Here is a 27,911-nt window from a genome sequence, read left to right as displayed (position 1 = left end):
CCAGGTTCAAGAGAAATGTATTAGATGTATAGCTATCGTTCATTAAGCACTGACATGTGGCAGATGCTGTCTACAGATTATCTCATTTAACTTTTAAGTAACACTCTGATAGATTTGTTCTCATTTACAAAAGAAAATAGAGGGTGAAGAAAGGCCAAATGCCTTGTCCTAGGTTCTAAACCACATAAGTGGTAGAGCAAATATCTGTACTAGGTTTGTGATGAACCCAGAGTATTTAATCTCATGGCCATGTACATTGCTGATACTGGCAGTCTTTATGTCATCTATGGATGTGGGTAGCAAAGTTGCAGGATATAGGCAACTGGGCATGCCATGAATGGCCACCTCTAGAAAGAATCCTGGAGGCCAAGCCACTTACTTGACCCTGAAACTCCATCACACTCTGTCATTTTAGTTAGTAAGTAAATATCACTTTTATCGAATGGTCCTGCTACTTAAGATTCACTAAGAAAACTAAAAAAAAAAAAAAAAAAAAACCCACATACTGAGCACCAACTATGCATCAGGCACCACAATGCTACATGAGGAACAAGTTGAAAAGCATGATCACCACCCTTTAAGAGTGCAAAGGCTTGAACTGAAGACCAAATGTATAAACACATTTCAGTGTGTTTCAATCATTTTTACACTTTATTATGTCATACATTTACGGTCATTTCAACATTAAGATGCTTTACCTGAAAGCAATATAAAAAAAGAGCTGAATCTTGCATGAAAGACCATCATAGAGTAAGTGCTAAATACTTAATTAGTTGAATAACTAGACAAGTGGATGAATATATCTTAAGTAATCAAGTGGAGTGACTGCTCTAAATAAGCTAAGCAATCAACTCTCTGCTAGAATCATAAACACAGGAGTGGGAATTTATAGATACAGAAATTAAGAAAACTCTTTCACCTTCTGTATAGGCTAATCTTTCTAGATCTGTACCTCTGGAAACCTATGTAGGTAGACTATAAGTTGTGATACTAGGCAAAACTGTTTATGGTAAAATTGACTCCAGACTGATCAGATTCCATCCACTCTGAAGGACTGGTAAATACTTGATGGGAATCCACAGATTTGTGGAGTCCCTGAATTTGATGACTCTTGTCATTGAGCATATTCCTTGTGGGGATGGTAGAACTGTGTTTGTGAAAATTTACACAAGATATTGGCCCCAGATGGGCATAGAACTACTAAGTTAAATTGGATCTTTGTTTGTTTAGTTTCTAAGATGGGATCCGCCTATGTTGCCTGGATTTGTTCAAACTTGTGGGCTCAAGAGATCTTTCCACATCAGCTTCCTGAGTAACTGGGACTACAGAGATAGGCCACTAGGTTCCACTGAGGTGAATCTTATACCCAATGGTTTGGTTATTATCTTCTTGCACATAGGGGTCCAAAGAAATTTACTTCTCTGATCACTGTTTAGACTCTTGCAAGGACTAATCTCATTAAAGAAAAATACCTGATGCCACCCTGCTTTAAACTGTGTTTCCGGTCTTCTACCCTTCTAAGTGAATCTGATGGCAAATGTGGTCCATGTTAGTTTCATAAATATAAACATCGAGTTGGACTTTAGAAGAAGACTCCCTGGTGGGCACTATTGAATGGAACATAAGTGCTTATCTGGTCCAATTCCTCCTGTGATGCTTGAATTTATTCTATTTTATTTTTGCCAAGTGGTTACCCTATATTTAAACATTCCCTTGGATAACAAGTCCTGTTAAAGCAGACCAGTTTATTTTTGAACAACTTCTAAAAGAATAGATGCCTAACAGAGCCACTTCAAGCATTAAGTTGGAGGGAGTTACAAAATGGGGGTGTTTCTCCAACAACAGGAATCAGCTATCTACTCATCCTATGCAGCACTGACTCTGAATTGAGGGCTTTGAAGTAGTATGATTTGTGAATTCGTCTATTTATTGCTTTGATTTGACACCATAAAAAGTATAAAGCTTATTACTTAGTTACTCCCAAATTTAAAAATGTTGTTAGAACTTATCATAAATAAATAATTTATCTTTAAAAACAAATCAACAATACATTATATATTTACCGCTGGTGGTGATGTAGGCTCCATATGGAATTTATCTGGAAAAGCTCTGCTTAATGTCAGGTGCCTGGCATGCTGGTAATACTGTCGATAGAAAACCAGTTCATGGGTTAAACAATAGATAGATATAGATATCTAAATAATTGCATTATTATATAAGACCTTTTTCTTATACACATATATAAGAGATTATATATGTGTGTGTGTATATATATATATATATATATATATGTATTTGTGTTTACACACACATATATTTTAAAGTGGCAGAAAGTATTCAATCAATTTGAGAATTAGGAAAGAAATGATTAGTTATAGTATTATTATTTTTCAATGCATAGGCAAAAAAGAAATATGAAGTTGGGAAGAAACAGACAACACTGAGCTCTGAATTGAGCACTAAGGTGGCTGAAAACACTGGTTTCATTCTAGAGAAACAGCACAGCACAGAAAGGAGATGAGGCTGTAAGTCAGAGAGACTAGGTGTAAATCCTGCTTCAAATTTTAGGTAAGAAACAATTTCTAAGAGCCTTGTCTTCCTGTTTTCATTTAAAAATAAGGATAGCAAAATTCACCCTCCAAGTTGTAATGAAGCACTGGCATTACTGCCTGTAGATGCTTAGCAAATGGCGGCATCTATCATTTGGCTGGGCAAGTTCAACTTGCACAGCAAAGTCCATATATTTATTATTGAACCATTCAGTTCTAAGATATGTGACTATTTGAGCTTACAAACCTATTGCTTGACTGAATGGGGGCCTTTCCTGTACTCATCATTTTGAAAAATAATGTCACTTCCACCCCCCCACTATAGGTGAGGAAATTCTTGATGTTTTCCTCTTCTTCAGGAAATGTCTCTGTATACCTGTAATGCATTCAGTTAAGCATCAGCAATAGAATAACTAGTTAGATCACTGCTAGATCCTGATGGACTTGCTATTAAGATAGACTCAAACCAAATGTGAAGAATTGGGCTTAGGAATTTGAAAACTCACATTAAGTTTAAAAGTAAATGAAAATATCACTGAGATTTTAACAATTATGATACTGAACTGACTTCACAGATTTATAACTAGAATCAACATTTTAATGGAATTTTTAAAGTTGTCCTCTGTGTTAACAAAAAATTTGCTTACTCTCCCTAGGTATCTCCAATCCAGAAGATCTGAGAGCCTCTCAGTCCGGTTCCTTTGGATGATTCTTTGGCGCCGTGACTGTTTGCAAAATCCATAGAGAAACTGAGTCAGCTGATTGCAAGAATCATCTGGAGAGCAGAATCGCCTGTCAACAATGTAGATACCTGGAGAGCACAAAAGTCAAAGAACAGGTAAAAATAGGACAAATCTTAAAACATTTATTCTCTTATTCTCCATTATCTCTTTAGTTCTACCAAAAACCATATGCATCATATGCTCCCTGACTCAATTATTGCCTCCACTTGGTCTTTTCCCTTAAGGCTTAATGTTCTTCTGTAATATCCTTCTAATGGCTTAAAACCATCACCAGCACACGTCCAATGAAGAGAATTTTACTTAGAAAAGTCTGGTTCTCTAGGTATATGTTTCCAGGGGATGCTCACTAACCAGAATCTTGGAGTGGAACTTGGGTATCAGTGCCTTTTATCCCCAGCATTCCCACCATGCCGCCATGGCTGAAAACCACACTCTAGTCTGAGGTAAGAGAGCAGTGCCATTGTAAGTACCAAGGGAATTGAATAGGTGTAGGCAAAGAATCCATTCCATTCTAACTTTTCTTTCTGCTAAGCAACATAAACAAATAGATGGTAATATATATATATATATATATATAAATTTTCCTGATATCTTAAAAAATTTACATGAATTTTTCCAATTTGCAATGACCTTTAAAATAATAATTTTTTTCCTATATAACAATCATTATAGGTACTCTTAAGACTATAGTTATTGTAATATCACTTATAAGAAGTAGAGGACCTAACCAGACTTAAGACAAAGCAACAACCACCACAAAACAAAACAAAATAGGTGAAGGGCAAAGTTTGTCCAGGTTTTGCAGTCCTTATGCAGTTTCTCTTTTGGGAAATATATTTACTAATAATAGCATTCTTATTTATGGATCACATAATTGAATCTGTTTTTAATTATGAAAGACGTATAAACATCAGTTTAATTATCAAAACAACATTAGACTTAGGTTCCGTTAAGACCCTGTGCTCTATGTGGTTAGAGGTCAGTCCTCCCAGGATTAGATTAAGGATGAAAAACCTCACCATAAGCAGTAGGATCAGCCACGTGCTCCTGCATGAAACAACCAAAGCCAGAGAGGTTTGTGGTCACACTGGGGATACCCATCACAGTGCATTCAGCTGCCGGAGAAAACAAAGGAATCCATTGGCTTCCAACTGGCTCCTACCTTCCATATGCATGCAGAGGAGGAAAAAGCCCTAGGTGGCCTAGTAAAAGCAATGTTTACTTTGTGTCAGGCATAGTACTAAGCTCTTCACCTGCATCATTAATCATTTAATCATCTCATCAACCCATGAAGGTTAAGTAACTTGTCCCCCTCCACAATGCCAGGACATGTGGTCTAGCTGAGACTTGAAGCCAGGCATCCAGTTCCAGAGTTCTTGCTCTGAATGGCTATGCTCCACTGCCTCTCTAAATGCCTCTGGTTTTGCTTGTTTTCTCCATTGTAAGCTCTTGACTCTACTTGGCAAGTTTATGGGATAAGATAAATATGCTTCAAACACAATCTGCTTCTCCTTTCATTTAGTCTTCTTTGCACAAACTCCTTTCACTTTCTTAAGTGTTTGGTGAACTCATGATTTCTTTCAGTCCTCCCTCACTTTTTGATCAAAATCTGTTTCCCAGAATATATCTTATATTCTGTGTCTTTAAAAATCGACTGCCTTCCAGAATGTCTGAATTTCTAACAAGGAGTCTATATTTCATTAAGGGGTTACTCTTGGTAACAAAGGGATCTGCCCATTACCCATGAAGTTAAGGCAGCAGTTTCATCTCCTGCTGTGCAAGTATTTCTTCCTGGCTAGAAAGAGCACAGGGGTTCTCTGATTTGGGGGGATGATGAAGGGGAAAAAAGTGCTTAGATATTACCAATCCCTTTGAAAACCTGATGAAAATTCTGGAACTTCTCACCAGAAAAAAAATCTTATGTACCCATGGAAACTCACAGATCCTTATTTTTTAAATTGAATACCATTATAACACCTAATAGTAAATTGCCAGGTAACCATGCAAACTCAATATCTGTTCATTGAATAAATTAAATGAAATAAGTGCTTCTTTTACACTGTTGGTGGGACTGTAAATTAGTACAACCACTATGGAAATCAGTATAAAGGCTCCTCAAAAGACTAGGGATGGAACCACCCTATGACTCAGTTATACCATTCCTTGGTATTTACCCTGAACAATTAAAGGCATCTTACTACAGTGATATATGCACATCCATGTTTATAGTAGCACAATTCACAATAACCAAACCATGGAACCAGCTTAAGTGTTCGTCAACAGAGGAATGGATAAAGAAATTGTGGTCTGTATACACAATGGAGTTTTATTCAGCCATAAAGAATGAAATTATGGCATTTGCAGGAAAATGGATGGAACTAGAGGCCATCATTTTAAGAAACTCAGAAGCATAAGGGTGGTATGTTTTCTCTCATATGGGCAAGCTACAGAGGAAAAAGGAAAATGAAGGTGGGAATGGATCTTATAAAAATCAAAGGGAGATCAGTAGGTGAGTGGGACCAAGGGGCTGGAAGTAGGGAAGGAAGGGGGAAATGCTAGGGAGTGATATTGGCCAAGTTATATCGTTCTATTGTGTGCATATATAAATATGTAACAACAAATCCTATCAATATGCACAACTACAATGCACCAATAAAAATGTGGAAAAGGGCTGGGGTTGGAGCTCAGTGGTAAAGCGCTTGCCTTGCATGTGTGAGGCACCGGGTTCTATTCTCAGCACCACATAAAAATAAATGAAATAAAAGTCCATGAATAATTAAAAAAAATAAAATAAAAATGTGGAAAAAATAAGTTAAAAATTAAATAAGTGTTTGTATTCATTAGAGCAGCCTTTAATGAATGCATTTTGGAATAAATTAGACCCAGTATCACATAAGATTATTCTAAAAATAAGTAAGATTTATCTAATATGTGATTGCTAAATTTATACCACCAGAAGTCTTGTTTCTTTATAGATTAGGTGAGCAGTGACCAACTCCTTTTGGTTAATTTAAAAGACAGACAGACTCATTTACTCTGGAATATTCCATAAATTCCTTTCCCCATCTACATATCTTTTATAACATCATCTCTGGCCTTTATCTGACAACATTAGATATAAATTTGCCCTGGTTCTATAAAATGACATTCTGCTGGAAAGGCTACTGTTAGTGATATAACATTCTCTTCACCCAGCACAAATGGTTTCCCCATATTTCTTTGTTCATTCGTGCATTTGCCTTTTACTCTTCTTCTATCTATGATACTTCCAATAGTAACTTGCATTTCTGTTTTGGGGGTGGGGTTATCACTGGGGATTGAACTCAGGGGCACTCTACCACCGTACCATATTGCCAGCCCTATTTTCTTTTTTGTTTAGAGACAGGGTCTCACTGAGTTACATAACCCCTTGCTTTTGCTGAGGCTAGTTTTGAACTTGAGATCCTCCTGCCTCAACTTCATGAGCCGCTGGGATTACAGGTGTGCGCCATTATGCCTGGTGTAAATTGCATTTCTTATTAGAAATAACAGAAGCAAGAGTCAATAACAAAGTGTTAAGTTCATCAGTAAAATATTTCATTAAATGTTCTATTAAAGAAACAAGCTAAGATATTATGTGGACATTTCATAAAGTTACCACTTCACAAAAGTGGAACTGTGCCAATAATAATTTTTAGAACTATAAGAGAGATAGTCAGAGGAGTTAGAAAAATTAAAATTTTATGTCATGTTTCAAGAAGTAGTAATCCTTTGTCTAATTTTTCAAAACATTTTAATGTTTTTATAGCTGTTAGGAAATTATCCATAGTAGAACCTAAAGCAATATAATAGGACTTTATTGACAGATGTAGAACCTTCATGTCATTTCTGTTGTAAGGATTACAAGATGTAACTACAGAATTTTAAATTCTATGTTTAAATTCTGGGATAAGAATGCAAATATTAGAAAAGTTCTTCTCTTTCATAATCAGCCTGTTCTTCCCTTTACCTTGGCCTGTGCTGCCCTCGGGTACTGGAGCTTTACATCAGTGATGGCATTGAGATGCAAAAAGCAACATTTATTCTCTTAATTATAAATATTTTTTCTGAACTTCATCTTCTAAAATTATTAACAGAATTGTATCTAAATCAGGAAGAATATCTGTGATTACCAATAGGAGACAAGAAAGTCATTATTTTATTTTTTGCAGTTAGTATCTTTCAAAATTTTATTTCCCTTTTATTATTTATTCAATTTTTTTTTTTTTTTTTTTTTTTTTTTTTTTTTTTTGGTGATGCTGGGGATTGAATCCAGGGCCTTGTGCATGCTGATCACAAGTTCTACCACTGACCTACAAACCTGGTATTAGAGACCAGAAAGGAAAAAAATCCTGTTATTAGAGACCAGAAAGGAAAAAAAAAATAGCAGATCTGACAATCCACCATCTGTTAAACAAAACAAAACAAATAAACAAACAACAACAACAACAAAAAACAGGAGTGGGAGGAGCTTCTCAATGGGATAATGCCATTGGTGACAATCCCTACCATTGAATTTTATTTCTTCTTCTTCTTCTTTTTTTTTTTTTTGCTTGTTGTTTCTTCATTTTTTAATATTCATTTTTCAGTTGTAGTCAGACACAATACCTTTATTTTATTTAATTATTTATTTTTTATGTGGTGCTGAGGATTGAACCCAGGGCCTTGCACGTGTTAGGAGAGCGCTAAGTCTTAACCCCAGCCCTCTTCCTTTGTTTTTTAGAGAGGAAGGAATGTGAAGATTTTTCCCTGTGCACTTTTTTCTTTACTACTTTTTTTTTTTAACAATGTGACTGTTACCTAATACAGATTGAATGCATCCCTTAATTTTACAAAACATATTCTTCTTAAATAAGTTCAGAGAACTATATTATTAGAATATTATTTATCACATTAACTCTACTTGCAATTTCTCCTTCATATTAGTGAAGAGGATGAGTAATCTATATAAAACCTTCTTTTTCTTTGGATTGCAATGCACCAATAATTCAAATAGCCACAAAAGCATGTTACATAATCTTTGTCCTTTTTCTTAAATCAGGATCTTCAAAGCATAAAATTGACCACTGAGATAGATGCAATTAAAATCATTTTTAAAACAAACTGAAACATCAAGACCTTAGTAGAAATTACATATCAACTTTAATATTATATGCATACACATAAAATAATAATAAAAAATCCAAAACATCCTACAATCTGTACATGTCACGTACCTGGAGTATAACCCCAGGGTTCATAGTATGATGGAAAAACTCCAAGATGACAACCTCGGACAAATTCTTCATAATCCATGGGTAACAAGGGGCTGGTGGAGGATAGAAACTCTGGGTGTAAAATCACCTAAAAAAAAAAAAAGGAAAACTAAAGTCAGAAAAAGAGGATAATTAAGAAACAACAACAACAACAAAATGTCCCCAACAATTTGGCTATTTCCATAGAACCCTTATGTTTTATGTCCAGAGGAAGAGGGAAGAAAGAGATAAGAAAAAAGGAAAAGCAAAAGCCTAGGTGTTTTTTCCTCCCCTCTCCACTCTGTATAATGCCTCCTCTGGAGACAGCTTTTCTCTGGTTTCAGGGCTTGGATGGCAGGCTAGGGAGTTGGCATGCTTACTTTTACTCTCACCCTAAACTACATATCCTCCAGTCTAGCCCTGATTTATATTTGTTTCTGCAATCACTGATCCTGTCTTATTTATCAATTTGTTCGTAACTCAAGTAGGAAAGAGGGGAGCTATGTAACAGACCATTCTCGAATGTTCCATGCACAAGGATCCCATCCAGATCAGATCATACAAGAGGACCTCACCCAAGCCATCATACTCTCTCACCTGGAGGCAATTACTTCCTACTATGTCTCCTTGATTTTTTTCCCACAAGGTCTCTACTCAACAGAACAGTGGAAGTGACCCTTTAAAAATGTCAGTCACTCCCCTGCTCAAAATCTCTTTTCACTCAGAGTAAAAGGCAACATGTTTACCGTGGCCTGTTTGCAGTGGTGTGCTGGCATCTACAAACTGAGAAACCAGAGTATATATGTCTATTTGATATGTTTATTATAAATTTTAATCATACAGGTGATGTATAGGTGATGTATAATTTTCAAATAATAAAAAATGTACATATGAAAACCTGCACACAGGTGTTTATATCAGCTTTATACATAATTGCCCACACTTAGAAGCAACCAAGATGTCCTTCAGTAGGTGAATGGATTTATAAATTATAATACATGCAAACAATGGGCCATAATTCAGTACTGAAAATAATTAAGCTATTGAGTCATGAAGACATAGAGACTTTAAATGCATGTTACTGAATAAAAGAAGCCAATCTGGAAAGGATACAATGTGTATGGCTTCAACTATATGACTTTCTGGAACACACAAAACTATGAAGAACGTAAAAAGATCAGTGGTTGACAGGGGTTAAGGGGAAGGGAGAAATGGATAGGCAGAGCAAAGAGTGGTGAAACTATTCTACACCAGACTATATTAATGAATACATGTCATTATATTCATTCGTCAGAATCCACAGAATGTACAACACCAAGAGTGAATCTTGGTGTCCTGTGATAATGTTGTGCCAGTGTAGGTTCATGGTAACAAATGTACCTCTAGGGTGAAGGATGTTGATAATGGGCAGGCAGTTCATACCTGAGGGCAGGCGGTAAAGAGAAACCCTCTTAATTTTGCTGTGACCTAAAATAGCTCTAAATAAATGAAGTCTATTAAAATTTATATGTATATAATACTCTTTATTGCAAATTATTTTTCTTTAATATTTATTTATTTTTAATTGTAGTTAGACACAATACCTTTGTTTATTTAATTATTTTTATGTAGTGCTGAGGATCAAACCCAGAGCCTCCCATGCGCTAGGTGAGCACTCTACCGCTGAGCCACAATCCCAGCCCCTCCTTATTGTAAATTCTATATAGTCCATTAGTTCTCACAAAATGCCAAAATCTTTGCTAATCAGTTTATAGCTTCAATTGACTGAATGTAGTTCTGGCATAAATGTTGATTCCCTTTGTTAATGAATAAAAGTGAAATGATAGAGATGTTTATCAGAACTTCATAGATTCATCAGTGTGACAATTGACTTCTTTGTTAATTTGGATATTAGGTTTTTATTTATTTTTATTTTTTAATTGCTTTTATTTTTTAAATACATGACAGCGGAATGCATCACAATTCTTATTACACATATTGGATATTAGATTTTTTAATATGGAGAAAATATTTTATGTCATTCACAACATAATGGCTACAGAACAAAACTTGTTTCTAAGTTTCTTTTGCATTATTAATTTTTTCCAATCACTTTTGTAAATCCAGAGGTCAATACACATTTTTTTTCTTTTTGCAGTAGTTGGGATCAAATTCAGGTTCTCACAAATGCCAGGTAGGCACTCTACCACTGAGCCACATCCTCATCCCTCAATGCACAAATAAATCAATATGTGATTTGTAGTGTTTGCCTATTTTCACTCTACAAATACTCCCATGAGCTGGGGACAATGATGCATGCCTGTAATCCCAGTGACTCGGGAGGCTGAGGAAGGAGAATCACAAATTTGAGGCCAACCTGAGCAATTTAGCAAGACTCTATCTCAAAATAAAACAAATTAAAACAAAACAAATAATCTTCTGATGGTCAACTTCACGCTACCAATGTGATATCTCTGAACTTGAAGGTGAGGAGAACAGTAGCACATCCTTATCGAGTACTTGGGTCAAATGAATAGGATAGGGATAAATAACTTCAAAGCATAGGCAATAATAACATGTAGCAAACAATAAAGATTTGCTGAATCGTAAGCATTACCTTTCTCTTTAGTATAATTTATTTATTTATTTATAAATTTACATAAGATTTAATGACAGCTATATTTCAAACTGGCTCACAATATATCTGAAAGTATAACAATGGACTTTTGTGCACTGGTATGAACAACTGGTATGAACAACACTGTAAAGTTCTGAAAGGCAGCAGGAAATCACAGCTATAATTGGAAATTTGTGACTTGGACAGCTATTTAACTTGCTACCTGTATGAATGAATGCTCCTATTTCTCATATTTAATGTAATCTTCACTGAACTGTTATTAGATTATCTCTTGGCTTTCCCTGTACCTAAATTCAGCCATTTCTCCATGGAACTCTAATTCCTTTCAGTGAAGAATGGTATTTAGAACCCAAAACCTAAGTGCTAGGTATGTTCATTGTTATTGGCTTGTCACTCTGCCAATAACCTCCAGTGGGCTGAGATAAGGAATACACACACACACACACACACACACTCACTCACTCACTCACTCACACTATCCCTGGCTTCCATTATTGTTAATTTATCATTTCTTGGATCATACACCTTCTATGTAATTCATATTTCTCCTGCCACTTCCTCCATGCATAGATGTCCTCCCCATTCAGATATGTCTCTGCTATTGCTCCAGAATGCTCTCTGTCGTGGGAACTTTCCTCATCCTGCTTGGGGCCTCCTGCCTTTCTCTGAACTAACATGGTGGAATGCTTCTCACTCAAGTACAGACACCTGCCTTGTGTCACCCTACCGAATAGCTTTAGAACTGAATTGTCCTGGAAGGAGATGGAAAGAGATCTAAAGGCAGAGCACAAAGAACAAGATTTCAGTTTTTCTTCCTGGAATAAATATATATTCTTCCAAAGAGATCACTTTAAAGAAAAGCCCTAATTTGAATAAGTAACAATAATCATAACAACATTTGCATATCACTTTATATATATTATGAGTGATTTCCACATATATTACCTCATTTAATCTTAGCAACATTGTAAGATGGGTAGAATAGACATTTTCATGATTCTAATTTTATAAGAAACTAGGACATAACAAGGGCCATTGCATTATTAAATCATTATTAAATTGATTTTACTGTCTTACAGTCTCATCATATGATAAGTATTAAAGTGAAAAATAGTCTGAAGTATTCACTTTAATGAAGAGTTTTAACTCATTGATCTGCAAGGACATTACAATCATTAGTCATATCTCAGTAGATCATAGGAATAAGTTAAAACTTAAGAAGAAATAAACTGTAAAATTTCCAAAGCCAATAAAGTTGGCAGTTCGTTCAATCACAAGTATTACAAAATGGCAAAGTAAGATAAAACATTTTCCTTCATAAAACATGATTTGAGTTCCTATAACGTGCAAAGTACTGCGCTAAAAAAATAAAATAAAATACAAACAACGAAGATACTGCATCTGTGTAGTCACCAAATCAACAACCCCTTGTTCTCCTTTTGCCAAGAACAAGAAAAACATTGTACTTATGTTAGAATTTCTAAGCTCAGGAAAATTACTCTCCGAAGCTCATCTTAGAACACGAAAACACCACCTCTCATTCATTTTTCTCCTAGTCAAACAGAATGATGGCACAACTAAAATAAGGAAGCAGATGCTCTGAGCCATAAAACATTCAATTGCAGAAGCCCAGGGCTGAGGAAGGGATTTCAGAGGTCAGGTAATCAGATTCAATGAAAACTTGTATACCAACAATGCCAGCAGTGTACCTGGATCACAGCAGGCCCTAGATTAGTAGGAAAAAGCAAAAGGAAACTTATCTGATTCTTTATTTATCCGTGAAGAAAGTAAGGTTTCAGGAAGTTCATTTAATTTCGCAGGGTAGCAGCATAGCCCTGAGACCTGAAGTCTGGACTTTTCCCACAGTAGAATAATGCCAAGGCAGGACAGAAGATGAACATATTTAAATTCAAAATAATCTTCAATGTTTTCTGTTTTTAATATCAAAAACTTAATCCACTCTGAACACTAAGATCCAGTCTATAGAGTTCTATGTGCAGGTTACCAACAGGTACTTATATTAACACAAGCCTAAGTTATTGTCAAGTTTTTAGAGAATTCTCTTAATAAAATTAAATATCTAATGCTGAATGGACAGAAGTTTCTCTCAGTGCTTTGAATATATATTAAATGTCAGGAAGTTGCTATACTTTAATTTGGGTTTGTGGTTGCTTCATGATAATAATAAGTGTACATCTCAAAATATTCATGAAAAAAGATATATTCATGAGTTTAACTGCATAAAAATAATTTGTATGAGACAAATGTCCATTTCCATTCACCCTACATAGACCATGTGCTTTTATATCTCTGTGCCTTTCCATCTACTTTTTCCTCTGCCTGGACTGCCCTTCTTCCTGTCTGCACAAGAAACTGCTTGTTGATCAAGACCAGCTATTGTGTCATCACTTTTATAAAATATCTTAACAAATCCTGAAGTCAAAGACAAATCTACTTTTTTCTACTCACCAAACTGTTCATATTTCTCTTATAAAAATTATTGGGTACCTATCATCTACTAAGTACTTGGATAAGTACTTATTTCTTTTTATTTTTTAAAATGTATTTATTTTTATTGGTACATTATAATTATAAATAATACTGGGGTTCATTATGCCATATTTGTACATGCATTAACATAATTTGATTAATCTAATTCCCTAATACCTTCCCTTTCTCATCCTTCTCACAATCCTACTCTACTGATCTCCCTTCCATTATTGTTGTCATCATCATCATCATCATCATCATCATCATACATAAAAATGGGATTCATTATGGTATATTCACATGTGAACATAGCATAATTTGGTAGATTTCGTTCCCCAGTAACTTCCTCCCTTTGATCCCCTTCCTTCTCCCTGTTTTTGTGAGATCCTTTTCTATTCTTTTTATTCCTTTCTAGCTTCCACACATGAGAAAAAACATTCAACCCTTGATTTTCCGATTCTGGATAATTTCATGTAACATAGTCTCCAGTTCCATCCATTTTCCAGCAAATAGTTATATGCATTTACTGTGTGCCAGGTACTGTGCTAAATGTAGAACTTACTTTTTATTTAACCTTCACAATTCTAGGCATAAGTGATTATTTTACTATCATTTTACAGATGAGAACACTGAGGTACACGCAGATAAGTAAACTTGTAAGTTGAAAAAGTGGCAGGAATTGCAAGTCAGAGAGGATGTGGCTTTCTTTGTAAATATGGCAGCCCTGGAAATACAGCTCAGGTTTCCTTCAAGAGATCCTGGCCCCAGGGATCTTGACTGACAGCCCCATCTGCCTGCAGCTTCTACGTCTATTACAGCAGCTGCTCTTGGCCTGTAAACTGGTAGGGACCAGTACTGCTGCCAAACCATTTATTCCCAACAGGTGATTACTTTAATGGGCAACTTCTGCTTGGGAAATCCCTATTGCTATTAATAGGAATCCCTATTAAAACTGCTCATAGAAGAAGGCACCCAGATGTCTGCCATTCTGAAACTGTTTTGATAATTGGAAGGTGTACAGGAAGATGAAACAGAAAGGAAAGGTTGCTAAAGTCAGGAAAAAGTTGTACATACTAATGAGAACATATTTTAAATAACTCAACAGAATATCATTTGACATGCACACACACTAATATCTTTTGTATTAAGAAAAAATAATTCTAAATAATTCTCATTTTGTGTTGTTTGTAGATTGTGTCCTTGAAAATCACTTTTGTTTTTATTTTTGTGTTCATACGTGTACGTGTGTGCAGTTTTAGTTTCATTAACTGACAAACCACGTTGAGTGGTCCTACCACGCTGTCCCCCTTTGTGAGTCATCATAAGTGCTGCTGCTGCTGTGTGTAGTTTTTGGCATATTTGCTAACTAATGTATTAATTCTAGTTTTTCACTAAATGCATTTAACTTTCCTTTATGAAAAGAAGAAAGAAAGAGAGAGAGAAAAGAGAAAAGGAAGAAAGAAAAGGAAAGAAAGGCTAAGCTATTTTTAGAACTGGGCTGTCTTCTGTGGTCATCCTGTTTCCTTCTTTCTGGTCTCCATTCATGGGTGTCTGGCCTGCATCTCCTGGCCTTCTCTCCTTTTCAGCCCCTTTATCCTTCACAGGCATTTCCTCCAGTAATTCTTCTGCGTATCTAATCCTGCCTTGGCATAAGCTTCAGAGAGGACCCAAATGGAGACAATACAAATGGGAACTGATCACTGCCTCAAACAGTGTTTCTGGGGCAGAGGACATATATATTTCTAAAATATATACATAACTTAACATGATGATTTCTACAGTAACAGTAGATATAAAGTGTCATGGGATGCAGACAAGGAAGCAATTGTTTCCTGAGGTGTAGATGAATGTGTGTTAGGAGAAGGTGTAAGGAAGAGAAGACTTTCAGTTTTGCTCCCAAAGAAACTGTTAAATAATTACAATAAAGGTGTTTCAGAAAGAGATAATAACATCTGCATAGACACAAAGATACCAAAGTGTTTTATATGTTTAGAAAATAAAGGGCTTCTCCATTCCTGGGAAATTATTTCATTGAACTCACAAATAATTTTTTCAGGTCTGGAAGTGTGGCTTGGTGGCAGAGTGCTTGCCTGGCCTGTGTGAGGCCCTAGATTTGATCCCCAGCATTGAAAAAATAATTGAAACCTAGATTGGCAAGAAAGCTTCTTCAACAAGTGGTGCTGGGAAAACTGGAAATCCATATGCAGCAAAAGGAAATTAAGCCCCTATCTCTCACCATGCACAAAACTCAACTCAGAGTGAATCAAGAACCTAGGAATTAGATCAGAGACCCTGCACCTAATAGAAGAAAAAGTAGGCCTAAATCTTAATCATGTCAGATTAGGCCCTGATTTCCTTAATAATACTCCTATAACACAAGAAATAAAGTCAAGAATCAATAAGTGGGATGGATTCAAACTGAAAAGCTTCTTCTCAGCAAAAGAAAAAATAAGTGAGGTGAGTAGAAAGCCTACAGAATGGGAACAAATTTTTGCCACACACACATCAGATAGAGCACTAATCTCTAGGATGTATAAAGAACTCAAAAAACTTAACACCAAGAAAACAAACAACCCAATCAGTGAGAGGGCCAAGGAACTGAACAGACACATCTTGGAAGATGATATACAATAAACCAACAAATATATGAAAAAATGTTCAACATCTCTAGTAATTAGAGAAATGCAAATCAAAACTACTCTAAGATTTCATCTCACTCCAGTCAGAATGGCAGCTATTACAAAGACAAACAACAATAAGTATTGGCAAGGATGTGGGGGAAAAGGCACACTCACACATTGCTGGTGGGAATGCAAATTGGTACAACCAATCTGGAAAGCAGTATGGAGATTTCTTGGAAAACTTGGAATGGAACCACCATTTGGGTATAGACTCCTCAGTCTATAGACCGAGGAGTCTATACCCAAATGACTTAAAATCAGCATACTATAGTAATGAATCCACATCAATGTTTATAGCAGCTCAATTCACAAAAGCTAACTGTGGAAGCAACCTAGATGCTCTTCAATAGATGAATAGATAAAGAAACTGTGGGATATATATTCACAATGGAATATTACTCGGCATTAAAAGAGAATAAAATCATGACATTTGCAGGTAAATGGATGGAGTTGGAGAATATCATGCTAAGTGAAGTAAGCCAATCCCCCCAAAACAAAGGCCTAATATTTTCTCTGATATGTGGATGCTGATCCATAATGGGGGTTGGAGAGAGCATGGGAGAAATGAAGGAACTTTAGATAGGGAAAAGGGGAGGGAGGGGAAAGGAGGGGGCACAGGGGTAGGAAAGATGGTGGAATGAGATGGACATCATTACCCTAAATACATATATGAAGACATGAATGGTGTGACTCTACTTTGTGTACAACCAGAGACATGCAAAATTCTGCTCTATATGTGTACTATGAATTGAAATGCATTCTGTTATCACGTATAACAAATCAGAATAAATAAATAAATAAATTTTAAAAAGAAGCCTTTTCACAGTGAATCCCTTTGATGTTTAAACCTATATAATAAATGTGCAGATCTTCCTCATAGTCTGCCAGCATTCTCCTACCAGGAGCTCTGGGGATCCACTGAGTCTTGTTTCATCTGTTTCTGCTTATTTGTCTTTATTTCCCTTATTTCTTATATTTCTAATCCAAATCACTGCCCTACCCAGGGCAGGGTTCAACAGTCACACAGGCTCTCCAGCTTGAGTTTTCCCAAGGGCAGGGGGCTTCCTCATGACCTATCATCTTCCCTCCCACCTTCCAGTCTTCCTTCCTTCCATCTCTATTGTCCATAACAAATGCCAGGCTCCTGGCAGACCCTCACAGAAAAGACCAAAGTTAGATATGGGTGTGACAAGAAAAGTTTTGAGAAAAACAGAAATGTACAGGAAAACATGAGGCTTTCCTTGCCCCCACCATTTCATTTCTAAGACACAAAAAATTGACAAATATAGGTCTATGATGAACTATGTAAGAATGAGGCCAAGTTGGTGTTGACACACTGTGCAGAGAGAGAGAAAACTGATAAGGCAAATTTCTTAAGAATATGGGAGACAATGAGATTCCACAACTGTTCATAGAACCTGAAAAAAAAAGTTGAAACCTATATTTGAGGTCGGCTGGAGGGATGCTGAAGATAATACAGGATTCTCGAGGAAGTCATATGTTAAAAGTGTCAGAAAAAAAGGAAGAGTGGGGTGCTTAGAAAAGATTCCTAACAGCTTCTGACAATTCCGTCTTGAACACTGATGAATGAAACTGAGCAGAGTTAAGCAATCATCTATTTACAAGTTCACCATTGCCACCCACACACAGCTCCGTCCCAGAACAGAACAGGCTCAGTAAACATCAGGTGAAGCACATAGTGGCAGAACTGGATCTTACTCATGTAAATATCCTCAGCATGCACTACTGTACCTAGACATTACAGAAACTCAAGCGTCAAAAGGATGAATTGGTCTATAGAAAAGCACATAAAAACACCTTCTCTAAAACTGGTAGTCTCTCATATTATCCCTTTAAATAGAACTCTATCAGGAAAAAATAAACATAATTCATGTTACTATCAGATTCCTTCATTAAGGAAATTCTTAGAATACATTTGTATTGTAGTCAATTTTCTTATAATTATTGATAAAATTGTACAATAAGTTGTAGAATTCTGACTCAAAACCATGAATATGCTTTGCTTTTCAAGAATGAAACCAAAATATTCATTATATTGTAATTGCCTAAAAGAAGAAGCAATTAATTTCATTTAGAAATGTTTAAAACATCCTGGTAGACGTTAAAACAACTAAGACTTCTCATCAATTCTCCAGAAATGTATTCTTATAACTGTGAAAAGGCCTACGGAACCAATTACGTCTACCTTGACTCTGTCTGCACGGTTGTTGAAAAGCCCAATCCGCCTAATGGTGCTGAGGATGGGATCTGTGGAGTCATCAATCATGTTGTGTGTGGTCACAGGAGGCAAAGACTGTCGCTGAAGCAATAGAGGGAAGAAAATGTCAATTGTGCAAAGAATTAATAAGGGTGACTAATTTAACAATAGGTCACTGACATTTCAAGCAACCTTTATGGTTCTCAGACTTTGCAGATGACACTGATGAGCATGACTAAGTTTTGTGTGTGTTTCAGAGGAAGATAATGGGTTTGAGAACTTCCTTTCACAGATTGTAAGCACATGTAACTTTTGTTTTCCATCTGAAGCCACCACGTGAAAGATCTAAACTTTGTGACTGCTTTGGAGACTTGTTTGGAATATAAGGGTGTCCTGGAATTTTCCAGAACTGCCCTCTTGCACCTGGTACCTTCCTGTTAGGACAAGAGTTCCAGTGCATGCCTAACACGATTTATCCTGTTTGCAATAATTCCATTCTACTAAAAAACATTCACTTTTTTTTTTTTCAACCATAACACAAATTCTATGCTTTTGGAAAAATTTAGAAGGCTTTTTTTTTTTTTTGGTGTTGTTAGTATATAGTTTTTAAACTGGATAAATTAATTACAAATCAATTCTGCAAGTGGATACAAAAACAAGTTTCATGAGAGTTTTAAAAGAAATCCTTAAAACTACTCAAAAAAGGACATGATTCAGGTAACTATGTGAGAATGTCTTTTATAACCCTCTAGTCTAAAAATTTCCAAAATTAGTACATTCCAGCAAATTAAAATATTGACTTAGATTGATTTTAACAGTTAAGAGAAATGGTGGGCACTTTTCTTCTTTTTACCTGAGTTGAAAAGATGGCTCTTTTCATAATTGTTAAGTCATCGCGATCCAAAATATCATTCATGTCAGGAATTTCTCCTCTGTTAGGAAAAACATGTTAATAATAAAAATAAAAACAGGGGCTAGGGTTGTGACTAAGCAGTGGAGTGCTCGCCTAGCACATGCAAGGCCCTGGGTTTGATTCTCAGCACTACATAAAAATAATAAATAAATAAAACAAAGGTATTGTGTCCAACTACAACTAAAAAATATTTTTTTTAAAAAATCAAAAACAGTTGGCAATAATTAAGTGCTTTCTAAGTGTCAGACATATGCACATATATTTTTTATTTATTATTATGTTATCCATATTATTAAGTAAGGATGATAACATAGATTTAACATGTAAATAAATACAAATTAGATATATGAATATTCATCATGACCAATATATCTAAATATATATGTGTGTACACACACACACACACACACCTGCATTTTGACTTGAGCTCACCCTCTGTTTCAGATTGACATACTAACCTGTAAAGAGTTCCCATGGACATAGAATCTGCCAGCATAAGCAAATGTGTTCTCAGACATTCAGGCGGTTTACTGGTGTTTGTCAAACAAAGCATAAAACTACTGTTCGCATGACAACATATCTTCAAAGGCTATTATATTAATTACCTTGTATTTAGAACAAAGTAAGTACATGGTAGTGTCTGGATGGTTAAATTTGAATAGTGAAGTCCTAAATGTTTGAAGTGTGTGTTTTTCGAACACCTACCTCAATAATGCATCATAGAGTTTCTTTCCAAACTTTTCCTTCATAGAATGCACAGTGTCCCTGTTTGAAATGGAAAGGTTTCTAATTCAGACAGCATTAAAACTTTCAATCTTTATTTGTCATAACAATGCTATTGTTTCATCACTTGTAATTTTTGAAATTACAAGTATCCTCTGCACAACTTCTTCTATTATTTTTTATTTGCCAATTTAGCTTGAGTGAAAAACCTCCAAGCTGAGGCAACAGAACACCTTGATCAACTCCGAGAGCTTCAATTTTTTTGCTTGATGGTGATGGGAGCTGGTTGAGAGCAGGGAGGGCAGAAGGTGTAAGAGACAGCAAGTGTGGGAACTGGTTGATGGTGCTGAATCTGGCTGAGCGTGGAAGAAGTCTCTACACTAAATCTCTTTACTTTGGCATATGTTTAAAAATTTTCACAATTGAAAGCAGAACACATATTCAACCCATCTTTAAATATTTCTACAGAAGACTGTTCCTTCCATGTTTGCTCATTCCAAAGATTTTCCAATAATACCTATGATGTCATCGGGATTACATAATCCAACAAAGCAGTCCAATAGAAGAGAATCGATTTGTGCTATAATAATCTTAAAAAAAACAACAACGTTCAAGGAAATATCTCATAGATCATGCACTTCAAAACAAACCCCTTTACATTTATTGCTTTGAGATTTACGAGACGTGAGATTACCATAGCTGTTTTCGCACTGCCTGTCCTTTCAGGGTTTCCACGTTGAAATTATTTGTCTTGGCAGGCATAATGAAAAACACCACTGCTGTGACGTTACTTTTATGCATCTGATGAGGGATTAAAAACACAACAGAGTCAACTGTCAAAGATTGCAAAAGCATGTGACAAATGGACCTTAAACTTTGATAAAATAGTGTTTTTACATGTATTTAGACAGAAAGATTTACTTATGATTCACAGAGAAATGACTTCTATCTTCCTAAGACTTTTTCAGCAATTTAATTTAAATCTGGCTTTCAGTCAAGACTTGTCAATGAACAGTTTGAAAACTCAGGAATAAAATATTTTCATGGCATCTATCACCTAAAATAGGTAACAATTGTTATCCTTATCACTGTGCTTTTCTATGGTTAAAAAAAATCATAAATGTGAGCTAAAATTTCAAAGCTAAAATTGTTTCTCTAAAATTTGAGATTAGAAATTTAATGAGGATTGACTTCTAGTTTGTTCTTTTTAATCTTTTTTAGTTTATTCACATTGATTGGCACCAATAGATTATTTATGTTTTTCTGTCAAATGTCTTGATTGTCCTTATGCTGCATTTTGGTTTTCAGGCCTAAATCAAGAGAATACATACAGGCTCAGTACTTCTGTGCAGCAGGTACTGTGATAGGGCACTTAAAACACATAATTTGACCCAGTGCTCATAATAACCACGTACAATAGATATCACTTTCCTCATTTTGTCAATATCAAAAGGGAGCCATGAGAGGTTTAATATTTCTTCTGAGCTCCTTAGAGCAAAGCTGAGACTTAAACTGATGATTTTGAGTCTAAAATCCATAATTCTTTTCCATGTCCCACAAGTGCTATTAGCCTAGCAGTTTGGGAAGTAAATGTATAAACTCCAACTGCAAACATATGCGTGTTTGACTATCTCCTGTGCGTGAGGCATTTGACCATTAAGTATGTGACCTCTGCACTCTGGGGCCTGACATTTTGTTCAGGAAATCAACAAAAACCACAGGATAAGAAAGAAACTCACCACAGAAGTAGTCAATGTGCAACCAAAGAATAAATGCACACTATATGGAAAAAAGAATGCCTTCTTTTAACTTCTCCAAGTACTATAATAATGTTTGTTGACTAGCATAATAGCAATAGGTTTTTTTCTTCACATCTAAAAATAATATTTTTAGTCTCTCAATAATATTTATATTGATAGATTTATTAATAATATGACTCTCAATAATAATTATATTGATAGATTTATTAATAATATTCCTAAACATGATATATGTTTGATATAGTTGTGAGTCCATTTATTAAGATTATTGAGTGACTCATATATGAAATAAGATTATACCAGAATAATCTGTTTGATCTTGGATTCTATTTTGCAAATGGGATTTTTATTAATGTATTTCTTCCTTATTAATGTGGTTTCAGTGAATCTTTTAGAGTACTTGGTACAATATCTTCTCTAAGGCAAAGATTAATCTATGTCCCTGAAAAAATTTACCAGGAGAAGAGTACAGAACTCAGGGAAATCTAGATTGGCTCAATATCTTAATAAGATCAAAATTTTACATTAGGTTCTTGGGGATATTTTCCTGTTACTTATTCTATATTTGTAATATAAACAAATTATTTTAATCAGTTACTATGTCATGGTACCTTTTTAAAATAGTTATCTCCATTGTACATATTTTATTGCTGAATTAGTTGAGAACCTCCTTTAAGGCCCATCTTCCTGAGGTGGGGAAATGCCATAATTCTGGGAAGAAGAACCTACTTTTCCTTCTTTGTGTTTTCAGGTGGAAGGACATCTCCTAGACTTGGAGTTTGAAACTCTTAAACTTGGAAAGGGAACATGGCTAGTGAGTTGGGGAAAAACAGTTGACATGTGTCTGTCCTGTTCTTCAGAGAGCTAGTGCTGTAGTGCTCAGCAGGTAGCCACATGGCACATGCTACTCTGAAGGTCTGCTTGAGTTGGAGGAGGGTGGCAGTGGTCAGAGATACCTGTGATTGAATGGCTAAATGCAATACCCAGGGTCAGTTTTAGGATACCTATTGTACTCCAGCCACATCTTCAACTGCAATTGAGATATGCCCAAGCCACATCTTCATTGGTTTAAAAAAAAGAATGATGATTTGTTATCTATTCACTCAATTTCTCTATATTTATCTTTCAACTTATTATAAGCTCCTGGGAGGGAAAAGGGATGTTATAACAACTTCTTATAACTGCACTTATGGTGTGAGGTTCTCTTTTAAAAACATACTGGACAATACAGATAAATATGCAGGTGAACAATTCAATAATTCTAATATGTAAATTGAAAGGGCAGTGTCACTTTCAGGATAAGGTTATCTTTGTAAATGTTCAATATCATAATCCTCTTGAAAGCTATTTAAGAAGCCAGAAAGTTCTTCACTCTTAAAGAAGAAAGTCATCGCTAGAAGAACATTGCGTCCTGCCCTAGAGCTTTCTTACCCTCAGCAGGAAGTTCAGTCTGGATAAGGATTCTAGGAAGATGTCAGCTCCTTTGTTTGAAAACTCATACCTCCCAGCAATGAAAAAGAATAAAGTCTTTTCAAGATCGAAGTCCAAATGACTAAAAAAAAAAAGCCAAACAGTTTCATATTAAATAAGGAAACAGCAACAAAATGTACACATGAATTCCATTGGAGAACAGAGGGACTGTGATAAACATTTACTAAAATGATCCTGCTTTTTCTCTACTAAAGATATGAAAAATCACATGCTTTTTCTTTTCTTTTTGCTTTCTTTTTTTAAGTAAAGAAAAGCATGGGCTAGAGATACAACTCAGTGGTAGAGAATTTGCCTAGTATAAGCAAATGACTAGGGCCAATCCCCAGTGCCTAAATAAATATATAAACAAATAGCCCAGAAAAGCATACCCATAAAAATGACCTCTAACAAAATCTTGGATCCTGGCCTTATACATGGCATGGAGATTTTGAAACTCGTGCACTGCTGAAAACTTCTTAACATTCAAGCCATTTGGAGTAATTACATCTGGAAAAGCAGAACAAAAGTGAAGCCTTTGAGAGGTAGTAAGTAGAATTTTAGGAGAGAAATGGTATTTTTAAATCTATAAAATTAGACTAACATTTCCAGTTTGTAACCATAGAATTTAAAATGCATAAAACTTCAAAATGCAATCTTTTGGTGGAAACAGGAAATCAGGAGTACTTGATCTAAAAAATAATGTGTGATTGGTACAATGAAATGAAATTTCTATTTCTTATTCCTAATTTGTTAGTTCTAATTTATTTTTTCTTTTTTTTAAGACTTTTTTTGTTTATTTGTTCTAATTGGTTATACATGATGGTAGAACGCAATTTGACACATTGTGCTAATTTCTTCTTTCTAATACAACTGATTCATTATACCCCGAACATTTTGTTCTGGCAAGAAGACATTTTTGGTTTTCAATATATTGGTCATCAACAAGAGAGAGATTACTCAGAGCACATAGTAGAAACCACCTATTGAACTGATTACATGGGTCATCACATTTAGAAGCTCTAAAAACAAAAACAAGAGGGAAAAAAAAGAAGCTATATCAAAAAGTTTAATAACCAGCAATGGTAATTTTTGCAATGGAGATTTGAGCTAGAATTAGAAATATGTCATATTGTTTTGAACAATCTTTTATCATTAAAAGGCTGTTCTCTAGAAATGGTCCCAAGTTTTTCAATCATTTCTTATGTAAAATTTTTTTTTTATTTTCATGAGTTTTTACTAAGTAATCTGGCATTTGCTACACAGTTGTTTCTTAGTATTCAAGATTGATTCTAGGATCCTCTTGGATAACAAAATGTGTGGATGCTTAAGTCCCATATAAAATGGTGTAGGAAGAGGTGGTCTTACCCATTAGGGGACATAAAGAGAAGGCTCTTCCCATTCCTGGATCCCCAACGACAAGGTTTCAGACAGAACTAAAGAGTAGGGGGCAATGGAATGAGACCTAGGAAAACCTCAGAGGTCATGAGATTATATTGAAGATGGAAGATAGAGGCTACTACCCTCACCTTCCGATGTCCCCATCTCAGAATCAGAAACTTAGGTTGTCCCATCCCCCAACAGACTCCTCCTATAGCCAGACTATCCCATTCTGTGGGTACCACTTAGCGTGGCCCCTCCTGAGCTCACCTGGTGGCCTCTATCTTCATGTACATCAGAAACTAAAAAGGGGTGGTATACCTGCTCATTGGAGTAGCTCAGGAGACCACCAGTAATTCATGTCTTCTCTCCATTTTCTGTGTACATGTCTCTCTGTTTCTGAAGATTTCATAGCAATACTCATATGGATAATGTCAAGAATTAAATTTGTTACATGAATTTATTATTTAAAACAAAGAACTTTATTCTTTTTTCATTGGGATTAGATTATAATTTGCTATGAAAAATACCTTCACTTCATTACTTTTTATTTTAAATGGACACATATTAATTAAACACATTTACAGGATCTAAAAATAAAATAACATAGTGTAGAATTGCATCAAATCTATGACATCCTCCCTTAAACTTTAAATCATCTTTAGATTACTATACTTCTTTAGCTTACAATACAATGTAAATGCTACGTATATAATTGTTATTCCACATTGTTTAGAAAATAATGACAAAAAACATAATCAATAGACACAATTTTCAAATATTTTTGATAATGATTACTTAAATCCATGGATGCAAACCCTTTGATACCTAGGGCCAACTACTCCTGTATATAGTACTAATACTTCAAATATAATAAATATTTGAAGAAAACTGTGTCTGTACTAAACATGTTGTTTAGTAACATCATGGTAGTATTTACACTATATTTATATATTATAAATTGTATAATATATAGAATATATATAAATATGCACACATACCTAAGAGCATTTATTAATATGTAGTAAAATAATTAGAATATGATGTTATTTGAATGTTGACATAGTTATTAAGTTGTAATTTTAGATAAATAAATGGTTAGTAATGGCTATGTTTGGCAACCAGCTCACAAATAACCTGAAGTTTTAACAAATGGACTTTGGAAGTCAGAATGAATTGATTCCAGCATACCACTATCTACATAGCTTAAGAAATAAGATTTTAAGACCTGTTTTTATGCTTCATTGATAAATTTGGAAATATATAGGTGCTCTTACATAATGACACAATTAAAATTGTGCTTTTTTTCTCTAGAATAAAAATCTAATATCAACTTTAATATTATAAAAGGATCATCTCAATGTTTATTATACAAGCAAAAGTCTCCAATTTGTGAGCAGCTCCCCTCTACATTTGGTATTTCTTTCAATTTCATTTTATTAATTAGTTTAAGTAAGTATAATTAGTTATATTATGGATTCATTTACATTCACTGAAATATCAAAACTTCTAAGATATGCTTTGAAAACATATCCTTTCCCCTTCTCCCTAATTCTTTTCTCTCCCTGAAAGCAACACTGGGAATGAACATCTTGCTATTATTTCCAAGTAGAAGACAATGTTGATGTCATCCACCTCTCTGAAGACACACAGGAAAAAATGACTAAATGGTGACAGCTGAATTTCAGTTATAAGTATTACCACAAATTGAGAAATCAATAATCACAAAACTAACAACTTGAAGTGTAGACACAATGTTGAAAACATCATCATATGACCTTTAAGGCACATGGTGTATTAACTTATATATTTGTAATTAGTAAATTTATAAAATTGCCTTCTCTCCAATATTTTAAACAAAATATCATCTTTTCAACATTAGACATTGAATCAAACTTATGGTAAAAACCATACACATGGGCATTTTAGCACCTACCTATAATTCCAACCACTTGGGAGACTGAAGCAGGAGGATCACAAGTTTGAGGCCAGCCTCAGCGACTGAGCAAGACCCTTTCTCAACATTTTAAAGAAAGGGCTGGGGATATGGCTCAGTGATAAAGTGCCCCTGGCTTCAATCCCCAGTACCAAAAATAAAAATACAAAACAACAACAATCATAATACATTATTAAATGGGTCTTTTTGCCAATTAGTACACAATGATTTTTTTAAAAAAATCTGATCTCATTTTAGCTGTTGATACAGCCAACACTTACCTCTTGCCTATGGAGCTTGACCTTAGCACATGCTAGGCGAGTGCTTTACCACTGAGGCACAGCCCCAGCCCCTGTAGTTATACTTTTTTTTTTTTAATACTCTTAACTGTAGAGAACTTCAAGAAAAATTAGAGAATACAAAATCATGGTGCTTCCACATAATACTTTTTTTCTTTTTAGAATGCTTTTGAGAAAGTTTATGTTTCATGATCTACTAAAAGTGCATTGACCTCCTTTAGCCACAAAATGTTCAAAGATTTTACAATTCCAATAAGGACCACCATGTATTTCTACCACTAGCCAGAAAGTGAACTAGACTGAAGTGTTTACAGTTCTATTGGAACTTGCGTGTGAAGCTAGCTTGTAGGCAGCCAGTGACACAGAAAACCTATGAAAATCTAGACAGTGATCCACACCAAATAACAATTGCTAACTTTTTCTCAACATTTATGTGAACCAGATATTGAGTTCTTTCCATATATTAACTCTTTAAATCACCGCAACCATTCTACACTACAGGTAGGATTACTATCTATATTATTCTGATAAGGCACAGGGAGCTTAAATAACTTTTATAGTGTCACATAGTTAGTAACATTTACTCAGCCCAAAATCATTTTCGATACTGAATTCAGGCAGTTTGACACCAAGTCCATGCTTTTCACCATTACTCTGCAGTTCTATCCCTGAGAAAATAAAACTTTTAGAAAATAACCAATAAAGAAAGCAAGATGTGGAATCATCTTGGGGAAGACCTACTTTTTAAAGGCAGAAGAAAGCAGAAAAGTTATTAGGGACACTAGAAAATAATCATATTGGAGAGAATTCAGAATATGCAGTGTCATGAAAAGTGAGGGGAAGATAGAGGTGTTCATCACTTTTATGTCAAAGAGCATAAAAA

General features: G+C 35.1%; 1 protein-coding gene across 1 annotated transcript in view; it reads right to left on the bottom strand.

Annotated features, from left to right (window-relative positions):
• Gys2 (glycogen synthase 2) overlaps positions 1 to 27,911 on the bottom strand; it is a 52,024-nt gene that overhangs the window by 376 nt on the left and 23,737 nt on the right. The window contains exons 6-15 of the mRNA XM_027934194.2: positions 23,806 to 23,923; positions 23,378 to 23,498; positions 20,881 to 20,987; positions 20,169 to 20,228; positions 19,404 to 19,482; positions 18,539 to 18,652; positions 8,527 to 8,653; positions 4,312 to 4,407; positions 3,197 to 3,360; positions 2,064 to 2,144 (exon numbers count right to left, since the gene is read on the bottom strand). Of these exons, the coding sequence (XP_027789995.1) occupies positions 2,064 to 2,144; positions 3,197 to 3,360; positions 4,312 to 4,407; positions 8,527 to 8,653; positions 18,539 to 18,652; positions 19,404 to 19,482; positions 20,169 to 20,228; positions 20,881 to 20,987; positions 23,378 to 23,498; positions 23,806 to 23,923 (1,067 nt within the window). The remainder of the gene's footprint in view (positions 1 to 2,063; positions 2,145 to 3,196; positions 3,361 to 4,311; positions 4,408 to 8,526; positions 8,654 to 18,538; positions 18,653 to 19,403; positions 19,483 to 20,168; positions 20,229 to 20,880; positions 20,988 to 23,377; positions 23,499 to 23,805; positions 23,924 to 27,911) is intronic.

This window comes from Marmota flaviventris, chromosome 3 (genome assembly GCF_047511675.1).
Source record: "Marmota flaviventris isolate mMarFla1 chromosome 3, mMarFla1.hap1, whole genome shotgun sequence".
Taxonomy (NCBI): Eukaryota; Metazoa; Chordata; class Mammalia; order Rodentia; family Sciuridae; genus Marmota; species Marmota flaviventris.
This window is presented reverse-complemented; position numbering and strand designations above follow the sequence as displayed.